We start from the raw sequence: 13,858 nt of genomic DNA, 5'->3' as shown, positions 1-13,858 counted from the left end.
AAGAAATGCATTGCCAATATATTTGAAGGGTGTATTATCATCATTATTATAATTATTAATATTCGTATTATTCTGGGATGGACCCAAAATGAGTCACCTGCCAGTTTTCTGGTGGGTCCCCACACAACGAGTGCTTGTTATGTTTCTATTAGTCATGGTCGCATAATGGGGCCAAACTGGCAACGTCCCTGAGATTAAAACGTCGGAGCAAGTTCTCCTAGAGGGTTGTGTCTGAGTCATGTGAGGAGCTTAGATCCCATGGAAATCTCTAACACTCTGATGTGTCAGGACTGATCCTGGGCTGTGGACTGAAACCTCTTTGATTCAGGAAGTTTTGAGTAGGAAGTAAAACTATCTACCTTTCCATACCCCAGACTCCATCACCACAGACATGATACTGACAGCACCAGCATCAACGGGATGTTTACAGACGCAGGATGAAGAAGGAAATGACAAAAAGGAAAAAAAAGAAACATGGACCTGGAGTCGTCTGCAGGTTTACGTTTCAATTCCCAAACACTGAGTCCGTCTGTCAGGTCACACTGGGAGCTGCGCTGCAAACACAACAGGGCTTTCATGCAATGGACCTGGAGAACATATGGCTTTGATTAGAGGGCAAGACAGAGCGAGAGAGCCCAGTGGAAACTGTACAGAGAGAAAGAGAGAGAGAGAGAGGCTTTGTGTGTGTGTGTGTGTGTGTGTGTGTGTGTGTGTGTGTGTGTGTGTGTGTGCGTGTGTGCATCAGTGCAACAAAACAGCGGGAGAGGGCTGACTCAAGAAGGGGTGACTATATTTTCTCAGCGGAGGAGAGTGTGTGTGTGTGTCCGTCCATGATCTTGTTAACAAAAGGCAGAATAAAAGATGACTCAGAAGATGGAGACTGCTGAGCTTTGAGAAGAGATTGAAATGAATCCCTGTGTGTGTGTGTGTGTGCATGTAGAAGGTTTAACAAGAGCTGCACACGTCACGTCCATATCACACTTATTCTCATGTGCTGCAGAACCTCTGCTGTGACCCTGCAGCCGTCAGCAACAGGTTTTTCATATAACACAACTTCACTGGTGCTAAACTACTGCGTCGTCTGTAGGTCGGTTTAATCACCCACTTTTTTTTATCCTTCCCAGAACTGATCAAATTGCCGGAGATGGACTACACATTATGTCAGACGATGACAATCACACAACATGTGCCAACACCCAACAACGATCGAGTTTCCAATAAACAGACACTTAATCAATCAATCCCCAGATGCTGCTCAGTCTTCACCGAGTCTAAATAAATTTATAACAGACGCCGCTCCGCCCTCGGAATCTCTGTTGAGTGAGGTAGGAATTATTTCTCTGAATGATTATAAACTGCACAGAATAGAAATAAACTTTTTTTCTCCTTTACCTAAATGAGTTCAGGCTCACACATGTTGTCTGACACACTGTGTGCAAGAGAGCATGGCGTGAATGAGAAGACGCAATTTGGAAACGCAAAAGGGGGAAAATACCTCAGAATCTGTAATATTCAAATTTATTGAATATATTTCTACTTTCACGAGCTCATCAAATCAGTGACGACCCAGCAGCACCGAAAGGTCAAGATCTTAAACATCTTAGAACAAAGTTAGGAATCAAATAAAGCCTTTAACTGAATAACGCCAGTAAACGATTCTCAATATCAAACATATGAGAAAAAAGCAGTATTAGCATTAATGACAGAAAGTGTCTAAAAACAAAGACTTGTATGTTATGAAGCGTTGTTTCTACAAGTGGGTCCTTGCTTTGAGCCAAAGTGTAATAATGCATGGATGTGCACAATGCAGGATTTCAATTATCCAGCAAATCAGCTTAGGTTGTATTAAGAAACTCTTAAAGGTGCAGTTCAACCCTATTCAAATGCACTCTTTTGATCAGGCTCAGTGAATTTCTCCTCACTGTCCAATAGTAGCTGTGGTAATTAAAAAAACACTGAAACACACGCAACACCATTCAAGCCAATCAGCAACGATGGGGGGGGAGGCGTTCGTGGACAGGGGGCAGTGGACGGGCGATCTTTTTCAAAGTGGATCCGGCACAGTGCTTATTTAGGGATTACAAGGGGGAATGAGAAGCAGGAAGTGAGCAAAGCAGGTACCGGTGTCATGTTTGTTTGCCTGATAGTGTTACATTTGTTGCCCCAGAGACATTCAGCTCATATTTACCAAGATAAGCCGTCTTTTATGATGTTGATAATTCAAAACAGTCCGATAGCACTAGCTTCCTTGTCGTTTCTAGCTACAGGTGTGTTTGTCGAGGTTTTCTCGAGTACAAATATCAACAGCGTTTTTCAACCGAATTTCCCTAACTCCACCTTCAACGTAAACACAACTTTTGTTTGTGTAAAGGAAAACTCCACGAGAGGCCCCTTTGGTCCCCACGCACGAGTAATCAGCGGTGAATTGATAAGCATGTGAGAAAATGAAAAATTTGCGTTAGGGTCAAAGGTCAATTACGGCAGCAATGTAAACTCTTCCAAAGCCAAACAGCAGATACACCTGTGACGTTAGTGATGCAAAGCTTGAACACATAGGAAGCACGTGATGGAAAGAGGAGCCCTATCTCGAGACATCAATGCACCCCCGCTCCAACTTCTTTCTAGATGGTGTATCACACGTCAAACATCAAATGGTCTATCTTCTTCACAGGTCCCCCATGTGTCCCTGCACCATGGACATCAGGCATTCTGTTAGACCGATCTGGATATGATTAATCTCTTCCCCCCTCATTCCCATTTGCAACCGATTACTTTAGAGCAAAAGTCACACAGAAGAGAGAAATCCCCCCAGGATGTCTTCCATAGGGTGCTGTGTAAACATTGACCTGTCGGAGTAAAATACCTTGAGAGCTAATGAGAGTGCTCACAGCTTTAAAGAAATTCCACTGAACTTAGTTATAACTAAATACACAGAAACAACTCTGACAATAACACACACTTCTCCCTCAAAGCAAACTGACACACGATGGCAGGTATAGGGCAGCTTTTCACAATAAAAGCTCCAACAAAGATGTTAAAAAGAGAAAGAAACTGCTAAAAGATGCAAAATAAATGATTTGATTTTCCGTCCCAGGTAAAGTTAACAACCACGTTGACTGAACTTAATTAAAACTGAATCAACACAAACAACGACAATCACACACTCTTCATACTCAGATGTGAACCTCAAAGCAAACAGACACACACACAGGTAGAGGTAAGCTTTTCACAATAAGAGGTCAAAAAGTAAAGTTTGCTGATCTTTACAAATAAATGAATTGAATTTACTGTCCCGGGTCAAGTTAACACCCACATGTAATCTACACTCTATTCTGTTGTCATACAAACCTAGATTCATGCAGAAACACCGATTTGTCATCTTCGATTTTGGAGGGGGGGGGGCTCCAGAAACAGACTGGGAACCACTGACACTCAGCGACTCCACAAACAAACTCAGCCCCAGACTCGTGCAGCTTCCCCCGGGTGGAAAAGGTGCGTGCGAGGCGGCAGTCTGGAGGAAGTGCTGGAACAGAACCGACTCACCGAAGTTGTCAAGTCCAGTGAGCATCCGCCGAAACTCCGCTCAGTGTGGAGTTCACTTCATAGTCCTGCAGTGACTGTGCACGGTGCACACTCTCCCTCCCTCTCTCTCTCTCTCTCTCTCTCTCTCACACACTCACACACACACACTTTCTCGTATTGTGGTGGGAAAACTCGCTCTTCCCTGATGATGCCTTCAGGTGCTCCTCGGAAAAACTGAGCTCCAGCATTTTGGATACTTTTCATTGGGCCTCCATGTTTTTCTTTTAAATGTATTATTCATATGCATTTGTTTGTGTGTTAGTCTAAATCAATGCTGTAAAACTGCTGTACGGATAATAGCGGAACTTGCTGGAAGGACGCAGCACCGGTCGGGACAGAATCCATTCGATTTCACCACGGTTTGGTTTCTCAGAGGATTCATTCATGAAACAAACCAGGCGTGATTAGAGGAATGATATTTATTTAATAATGTGTGCAAGTTATTGAGAATCTAAATTAAAAATCTGGATCTTCTGAAGGTAAATGTGGTTTAATGAGGGATCATTGGGCCTTGTTTGTTTGTTAGTGACCAGAATTACATGAAAAGTACTGAACCGATGTCCGTAAATGTGTCAAATGTCAAATAAAATGTTCTCAAAGAGTATTTCCTGTACTTTTTGGTTTTAATTAATAATTTGATCCTATAAAAAAAGTTAAAATTAAGTCTTCAGCTTATGTTGTAATAGTGCTAAATAAAGCTAAACGCGTCAGTTCTATGGTTCGGTTACAATTTAAAAACTGAAAGAAAAAAGGCTCATACACATAATCTGCTCTGTGCAGAGTACATGACGGGAGTTCTGTGGAAAGGTAAGGTAGAAACCCACTTGACATGGCGGTTGGCTGTACCACGCCACTTGTCAGCACGATTTTGTTTTGGAAAATCTGTGCTCTTCTTTTGTAATGGCGATTTATCCAACAGCACACAAAGGCAGCGTCTGCTTCTCTCAGTAGCCAAAGGAGCTGACGACAGGAGGACAATAACTGCAGACCAGTGTGTGTGTGTGTGTGAGATTGAGTGTGTCACTACATTGGAATGTCTGGCAACTATTTCACACCATAGTCTGTCGTTAACTTTACGCAGTCTCCCCTATACAATATTTACTCTAGTCCAAAGTGATTTATTCTTTAAAGCGATGCAGCAGACTAATGAGTCAATATGCGTCCTCATCCAAAGCCTTTGGTGTAACTTAAGGGGCCCAATTATTTGGACCAATGGTCGTGGGGCCTTGGAACAACCTTTATCCAGATGTGTCTCACCTCAATCCAATCAGCCACGGTTTCTCTCTGGGACCGGGTTCAGTCCCAAACACAGAGAAACTATTATTCACTTGTGTATTCACGTGTGTCCAGTGTGCAGCCGATATACAGAAGACAAAGTACAATTAGAAAAAGTAGGTTGAGATTCTCCCCATCACCACCACCACTGAAGCACACTGCAGAGGGAGATGCCCTTTTCCACTCCACAGCTTCAGGCGGTATTTATTTCAACTTGGAAAAGTGAGGGGTTATTTTCCCATTCACTCTCTCAGTCCACTGATGGGAAGTCTTATGCCATCCAGCAGGAATGTGCAACTCTTCCATTCCTCCGGCTCTCCTCCACCCAGGAGCGAGCAAACCTTTTGGGAATCCCCAGCTGGCTGATAAAAGAGAGGGAGTGTGGCCTCTCTCCAGGATTCTAGGGCTTTTTTAACTTCCTCTTACAGATCTAGATGTCTCTGACAAGTCCTGCATGGTCGTATATGTGATATTTGATATGATGGTGGGAATTTTTTTCATCAACATGCATTTGAACCACTCCATATCATCTCATTGATATCAAAACACCCACGAGACAGATAGCAGGTAGATAAGAAGAAGACTTTGACTCTGATTTATGAAAAAAATGCTTCTGACACCTTTGTGTATTCAGCATGTGCACACACTGAGACGTAGAGTGTGTGGGCGCATTGATAAGCAATCTTAACACCTCCAGGTTAAGTCAATTAGAATTCCTTTACAAACACCACTCTACAAAATTCCATTTCATTTCATTTCAGTCTATAGGTTATTGTGAAATGTTAACTTCTTTAATTTCTCATTGATTCTCGCAAGTAAACTTATATATAATAAATGTGTCAAGTCACAGTGTCTTGTTCATCCAGTTGCTGACAGGGAAACAATAGTGAAGCAACATCTATGAGTTTATTTCCTCAAACAACCAGGCCATTGATTGATATAAGACCTAAAAAGCATTATGAGGAGAAACCTCAGGCGAAACCTTTCTACAGTAGATTCTACACAGCTAGTTCTATCTCAGGTGAAACTGCTTATGTGGTGAAGTTGCTGTGTCCTTATTTTTGTGGATCCTGCCCTCTGCTGTGAGACAAGGTTCATTACACATGAGGGGAGCCATGACACTTGTACAGCTATATCAGTGACTAAGGACCTCTGACGTAATCATAACTAAAACGAGAATAACAGCACTGATGACAGCAGAGGTATCAAAACTACTGATGATACCTGTAAAACATCAAAATCAGTCATTTGGGTATTTTATTTGTATATGATGACACTTATACTTGCAAATATGACATGTGAATCTAAATCTAATAAATAATATGAATATAAAGTGATTGCTCTTTAAAGAAATGGATGGACTTTGAAACATGGAGGAAAAAAGTACAACTAAAACTGTAGGTGGAAGCTTTAAGACCCAGTCTAATTTTTCTGCACAGGACATCTTTAGCCCCGAGGTATTGTGTCCTGCAACAAAGAGCTGCTCTGTTCTCGTTCAGCCTTTTCTTCACACTTCACTTAGCTCAGTGCTCAGCTGAGGAATTACACCGCAGCCCTGCCTGGACCCGGAGGAAGGTCTATAACACCATCTGTGTACAGTTAGCCTGCCATGCAAAGTTGCCAGCGTGTGTTTTGCAAGATATGGGTGACGCTGTTACACAATGCAGAACGGCCATTCTGCACGAAACACACAATGCCTCACAACTGTGTGTTCTTGACAAATAAAAGGGAAATAAACAAAGGCCTAGTGGAAATCTGTGTAGCGCTCACAAGGACAAATAATATGCACACACACACACACACGCAAAAACTGAAACACAATGTCTCTGTCAGGTATTATTCTGAGCCCTCCTGTCAACAGCTGCCTGACTCAGTGGTTTGTAAAAAGGTAGCATGGTAGCAACCATTGTCACCCATTGAGCGATTAGCAGAGCTAGAGTAACATCACATACACTTTGGGACAATGATGGAAAAATACACAACAGATCAGTTGCACACGTGTCAGTCATGTCAGAAACAACGGCTCACAGACAACAGGAGTTATAAATCCATATGGAATTTATTCTTGAATCATAATAAACTAAATGTTACTCATCACTATGCAGAAATATATACATAGAATATGGTGATGTGATACAATACAGAAATAGTAAAATAAATACTATTAAACTATGTTTTAAAAATCGTATACAGCTTCAGTGGGTTTGTAAGGCGTATGTCTTGAAACAAAGGTTTACGTAACTATTTGATGGTAATTCAACACATTGTGCTTCAAGCTACAACTCAAATTCAATGTGTAGTGACAAGAACGTCCCACTGTTTTACCAACAATGACCAATAAATGTCAAAGTGCCTTTAATAAAATCATCCACACGAAAATATGGCACTAGAACCACAACTGGGTTTACTGTATTTCACACGTTGACTTTAAAATCAAATTATTTCCCAGGGCTTCTGATGCAATGACCCGAAATTAATTATTTTACAGCAGTAAACTTAAATTAATTAAAATTAAGGAGTAGGAGCAGAGGTTTATAAGATGATACATTTTTATTTATAAAAAAAGGAACTGGTACTATTAGAAACAAACTATTATTTAAGTGCTTATTTAACTACTTCTTGCATAATATTTGTGCGCAGTTGAGGTGAAGATGAACCGCAGCAAGTTACAGGGAAGTAGAGATTAAATCCAGTGTCAGGTCATTGTGAAATCTATGTGGCTTCTTAAAGAAGAACATGTTCTATGTTTTCTAAAGAGAAAATATTCTGTATTCTTATACTGGGGGATATAACGGCCACATCTCATGTGCCTCATTTTAAAAACGCTATTTTGAAAGTTTCATACAAGAATTAAAAAATCATATATGATATGAAATGTTATTTTCAGAATGGCCCTATTTAATATTCAGTAGCTGAATAACACCTGAGAACTGTCCAGTGCAGGCTGCTGGTTACTGAGCAGCTAAAGGAAGCTGGAGGTTAAAGGTCCCTACTTAAGGCACTTCAAAGATATTGTGTAGAAATGATTAACTGTGGACTGGGTCTTAATAAATAAGTTCCACCAATTACTTCTTAATATATTAGAAAAGTAACAGAACAAATTCAAACATCTATATAAATCATAATGGAATACCTTCTTCACCGATTCGCTCATTTGGGAAGGATTTATCGGTATAATTCAAATTTGTGCATTGTAGACAACTCAGAAGAGAGAGAATCATCCAGCATGACTGACTATTCAAGTAAAAAACAATATTGGGATTGTATTTCCAGCTTTTCTCTTTTCTTGACTCAAATATTCTAAATATCTTTATCACAAATGCTTCGTTAAACTAAAAATACGTTGTTAAAATCTTCTTTATGCTGCTTATCTGTATTTTCCTTCTCGTCTTTTTGTGGATTACATAGAAGTTATTCAATAGTGCCTAGAACGTAGCACAATGAAATAAATGACCTGGTATACATGATATTCATGTGGCACAGTGAGAATGGTCCCAGTGCAGTAAACATCTCTCTTTGGCTTCTTTGTTCAGGTTAAAGCAAAAGGAAAATGGGACTCAGGAAATCTTTCATCAAACTTTTCACACGATGGTGAAATTCAACTTTCACCTCATTTATGCTGCACATGTTTTATAAAAGTTAGCTACACAGGCTCCAGGGAGCAGGACACAGTCCCAGACTGTGAGGTGGATGTACAGTTATTTCCCAGTCAGATGTATTTGTATACACAAAAATATATGTATAACAATAAACTGCACAAGTTGACCCTCAGGAATCAACATGTAGAGATGTACAGAATTGTAAAAATTGCATTTAAAAGTCTCTCACAAGTCTCTCACAAGTCTCGTCAGTTTTGCTGCTTTGAACTCCTTCAAACAGCTTCGTCCTCCTCGGATTTGCATGTAAATATAAAGTAAAAGACTGAATAAATCAAGAACGTACTGTATGAGATGGAAACACAAAAGAATAAATAGTAATACTAAAGGATTCCATGTCGCTCCTCTAGCTCAGCTCTTGCGAGAGTTGCTGTACCACTTCTTGAAGGCGATTCCACTCGTGCTCGCCACCACGCACAGCGCCCCCCCGAGGCTCCACAGGGTCGGCGCACGGTTAAAGAAGATGAACTGGAAGATGAACGCCAGCACCACGTCCACAGTCCTTATCACGGCCACGGGTCCGGCCTTCTCGATCTGCAGGGCCTTCGTCAGGAAGGTCTGACCAGCGATGCCCAGGACGGCGATCAGCATCAGAATCCAGCGATCGCGGCCACAGTACGGGTACTTCCATTCCCCGAGGACGGTAACAGTGATGAGGCACTCGATTAGACCGATGACAGCATAGTACCAAACAGAGAGGTAGTAGTGGACGCTCTTCCCCATTTTGCGGAGAATTACAAATGTAAAAGCAGCCCCGATCGCTCCTAGAGACACATAGAAAAGATATTAGAGAATGAAAACACCAACGTAAAAAATATACAAATTATTAATAAAAGAAATAAGGAAATTATCCTGGACTTATTCAAAATAAACAATAAAACGTGGCTGACAGCTATAGCCTCATGAAATCCTCTGTGAATCCCTCCTGGACTACACCTGTATTTTCAGGAACTATTTCCTCCTCTGATATTTCCCCTCAATCCTTATCTCCAGTCAAACGGGCACTCCCATAACCTCTGGTGGTAAAGCACCACTTCGACAAAGTTCATGGTGTTCAATGCATTTATGGGCCAGTTTTTGCTGGAGGGAGGCTAAGTTTGATTTAGTTGGATCTGGTGGAAAGTCTGAGAACCACACACCACCATGTCTCGGGCAGCTGCTAAGAGGAGCTCTGTTGTAAATCACGGCATGAAAACAGCAAATGCAGATGTGACTGGGAAGGATTGTGAGATTTCGCTGACTAACCACCACTGAGACTTCTACTGAAACTGTGCAGAGAGAACTTAGATATAAAACAAAGCTCATCATTCACTTTGGGAGAAACTCGTGCTGACTATGTTCAATGACCATCCATAAAAAGTAGCAGTGTTTTGCTGATGGGAAGCCAGTGAAGGATTATGAATTAGTCACTACACTATCGATTCCTGCGAGTTGAAAAATTCAAGCAGCTAATAAAGGCAAGTTTCTTGGCAGAAAGGCGAAAGTCCCTTTTTGAGATTGTAAGATGTAACCCGCCCTGACCATGACTCCTAGGTAACCTGGATGTGCCAAGGAACACAGCAGGGGTGCTGTGGATCCCCCCCGGCTGCCAAGGTAATCCTGACCTGCAACTGACCAGGAGTCAGTACAAAGTTTCTGAACATCCCCCCCTGAATCATTAATGATCTACTTAATCTTTGTCTGCTTTCATTAAACTGAGTTATATTGTGTTACCTGCAAAGGCAGCGATAGTCCCCTTGACGTGATTAACGTAGTCGCCTTCAATGCCACCCACTTGCTGGCCAAAGAGGAACGGTGGTCGGGCGATAAGGAGGACACCAGTGAGGGTGAAAACAGTGAAGACACAGTCCCAGATTGTACATTTCTCCTTCAGGAAGATCCAAGCCAGGAGCGAGGTAAAGACTGGATTACTGATGGGTCAAAGGACAGAGAAAAAACATGGGTTCGAGATGAGAGCGTGTCTGGGTGTAGATCATAAGTCCCAACAGAAGGAAACAGTTGGGGAGAGACACAGGGAAACAATAAGAATGCTGAGGTATTGAACAAAAAGTGTACCATTCAGGGAGGAGAGAATATATTTGCAGTGTTGATGTAATCCACAGGTTCCTTCCAGCTCTCACCTGAACATGATGACCGTGGCGTCGGCCAGTGGCATCTGCTGAATGGCATAGAAGAGCAGGATCATGGCATTGGAGCCGATGAAACCCCGAAGCACCAGATATATACGTTTATCCCTGGGACCAAGGAAACCTGTCCTGGAGGAGCAGAGACATGAGGATGGATGGATGGATGGATGGATGGATGGAATGACTGATTCAGGGAATGATAAACAGAATTCTGGGGGGAAACGTGTTGGATGGAGTAAAGTGAGTTGCAATGTGAGCTGAGTGATGATTGGATGGTTGGATAGATAGATGGACACATTTAGGTTGTGAGGAAACGACAGTGATGGATGGATTCATGGATGCGGCTGCAATCTCGGGGAGGATGGACACTTTTGTCGGTGAAGATAAAATAAAGAGGAATGTAGTGGACGAATGGATGGAAGGATGAATAAGTAGCTGAATGAATAGAAGTACTGGTTGTCGTCTTTGGGAATTCAGTTAGAGTTCAAATCTTTGGGTCACAGTGTCATTTAAAATGTATATTTTCTGATAATCTGTGCAGTTCATCGTAGTTTTGACAGTGTTATTGTGTGAAGATGGCATGAGATGGGTGCTACTGTTAACTACTTTATTTAGAGAATTACTGCTGATCCTAACATACTGAATTCACGTTAATATACAGTAAGGTCACTGTGACTTTTGATCTTTTACCACTGAAATTTGATCAGTTAATATTTCACACCAAGGGACAACTGGTCAGAATCTGAACAAATTCCCTAGAGGCAGACTGTGAAGTTGACTGTTGACCACCCAAATCAAATCAGTTAATCTGAGAGACTAGTGGGAAGACATTTCTAAAAATGTTTTAAACTTTCCCATCGCCTACTTCCTGACAAAAACGTATTTCTGGTATTTTGACGACTTAAACTGGTCTCAGCAGTTTAAGTATAAGCCAAGATACTTACCTGCAAAGTGAAAGTAAAGCATGAAGACAACAGAAGAAAGCCCCAGATATAAATTACAGGCAGTGACATGTGTTTCCTTGCTGAGTTAATGCTTTATCCTATCACAACACACAGTGTAAATTGCTGGTTTATGTAAAGACTGTTTTGAGAGTGTTACTTTTTGCACTAATTATGTCATTTGTGGAGTTAATGTTTAACCGTGTGGCTGTAACTCGTGAGTGTTTCCGTTTCTAAATCATGCTTACTTGTGGTAGATGAGTAGAGGCATTACAAAGAGCATCTGGAAGAAGCAGCGTATGGCACTGATTTCTATGGCGTGGATTCCCTGGATGGTTTTCACCAGCAGAGCGATGATAGAGAAGAAAACCGTTGACAGGAAAGCATAGAACAAACCCAGACCTTGACAGCCCTTTCGTTCCTCTGCACCTGTATGCAAGAGAGAGGGGAAAGGTTGGTGAGGCTGGAGGAGAAGATATGTGAGAGGGGAAGAGAAGAGACACAGGGGCCCTGAAGAGGGGCATCACTGTTCCACACTTCACCGAAAAGAATATTGCTTGTTTCATTGTAACCATGTTGGTACAGTAACTACAGGATGTCATCGAACTCCACGGGGTCTGGGTGAAAGTTCGCTAGCAAAAACCACAAACGAAATGATCTGCAAAAAGACAGTGGTGCAGTGTTTGCTCAACCTGCCCGTGGAACAATAAACTGATACGCTTGCACAGATTAAATTTCCACCTGTGGTGTCTCCGACTTCTTTCTTTGTACTTGTAGAACAATGTGCAGTCTGCTCCACGCACGGCTAAAACACCTATCTCACATTAGTGGTTTTAGTTTCACCATTATGACAAGTACACACAGGGGCATTAGTACAGTGTTGCATTACTTAATTAGTATTAAGTATTAGTTTTTAAAAGTTTGTGTATCAATATTTTGATTAAAAGTGAAAACAAAGTTTAGTTTTGTAAGTGTAATGTGCAAGTGGCCACACCTTTAGTGAGCCTGGTAGAGTAAAAAGTGCACCGTCATGCTCCTGAAAGATGATGCAAATGTTAAACTGGTTTATGACTGACCGTAAGCTACCGACATTGTAACTGAGCTGTTTACTGTAAAATACTAGAAGTGGAAAACTGGATTACAGCAATAACTTGTGTCTTATTGTTCGTTTTCTATAAAAATGTTTAATTACGAGGTATCAAATAATATTGGATTCCTGTTAATTCCAACCACCATCATTAGTAGAAAAAGTACAGATCTATTCTGAATACCAAAATGCAATGAATAACATATTTCCATTAAAATAAATGTTCTTACATGGCTTATATCATTTAGTCGCTTTTACTTTGTAGTTTTGTGACGTAAAGCCGGATGAAATGACGTCATATGTGGAAGCATTGTAGTAAAAAAGTAACGTCGAAACTTTAAAATAAACTTTATAAAATAAATTTAAATAAGTTAATGCGTGTTCCTTATTGGCTGATGACAAGCACGTGGTACCGGCGCGCTTACATTAACACGAGTCGCTCCGCGGTTGTATAACGTGACGCAGGAAGTTAATTCCCGTTATATCTCTAAGCTCATTAATGGAGGACCGAGGTGTCCGGTGGGTTGTACCCGGGGTGAGTTCCCCTCTTACCGTCCGGGACGCTTCCTCCTCGGGATGCGGGCTCACTCCGGAGACAACATAACGGCGGGCACAGGGTTTTCTTCACGCCGGCTTCCAGTGACTCCACGGCCCGGGTCGCTTCCACATCCTCCTCCTCAGCATCCTCCTCCTCTTCGTACCCGGACGACAGGCGACAGTTGCCGCGAAGGTGGACCCGCTCCTCCGCCCGCTCGTCGTCGTCGCCCTCGCCGCTCTCTGTGTCGGGGCCGCGGTCAACATTGTGGAACACTACGGTGATGGTGCCGTCCTCCGCGGACGATGGCCGGTGGTTACAGTCGCCCATGGTGAGATGTGGCGGCGCGGCGGCAGCATGCCTCGGACTGCTGTCCTCCGTGTGCGCTGCCCGGAGTGACGGAGAAGGAGCCGGGGTTAATGACTAACCTTGGTGGCAGGATACCAGCTCCCATGCGGTGGTGAGTTCGCCCGCAAGGGGGCAGAGCTGAACCCGGTCGACCTCCGCTGATCCGCTGCAGCAGGAGCCTATGACAGAGGAGGCAGGGGAGCTTTGAGCCAACCACATCCACACGCTGCTCACACATGGGACCGACACACGCTGTTTGTGTTAGATCTAACACAACATGGAGCTCACAGCCAGGACCTCCACATCTA

General features: G+C 42.4%; 2 protein-coding genes across 4 annotated transcripts in view; both read right to left on the bottom strand.

Moving 5' to 3' along the window:
- plce1 (phospholipase C, epsilon 1) overlaps positions 1–3,650 on the bottom strand; it is a 76,767-nt gene extending 73,117 nt beyond the window's left edge. For 2 of the 3 annotated variants that reach the window (XM_062378483.1, XM_062378484.1), the window contains exon 1: positions 3,544–3,650. The gene's annotated coding sequence lies outside the window, so the exon portion shown is untranslated. The other variant, XM_062378482.1, reaches the window with a different exon arrangement.
- A 3,247-nt stretch (positions 3,651–6,897) lies between these two features.
- slc35g1 (solute carrier family 35 member G1) lies at positions 6,898–13,654 on the bottom strand. Its single transcript, XM_062414357.1, has 5 exons — positions 13,220–13,654; positions 11,829–12,009; positions 10,634–10,768; positions 10,227–10,423; positions 6,898–9,277 (listed from the first exon to the last, which is right to left on the bottom strand). Exons 1-5 carry the CDS (start codon positions 13,530–13,532, stop codon positions 8,865–8,867), a joined length of 1,239 nt encoding a protein of 412 aa, XP_062270341.1. The 5' UTR covers positions 13,533–13,654; the 3' UTR covers positions 6,898–8,864.
- Positions 13,655–13,858: the final 204 nt, after the last annotated feature.

This window comes from Platichthys flesus, chromosome 20, assembly GCF_949316205.1.
Source record: "Platichthys flesus chromosome 20, fPlaFle2.1, whole genome shotgun sequence".
Taxonomy (NCBI): domain Eukaryota; kingdom Metazoa; phylum Chordata; class Actinopteri; order Pleuronectiformes; family Pleuronectidae; genus Platichthys; species Platichthys flesus.
Note: the sequence above shows the minus strand (reverse complement) of the source record. Positions and strands in the feature narration are given on the sequence as shown.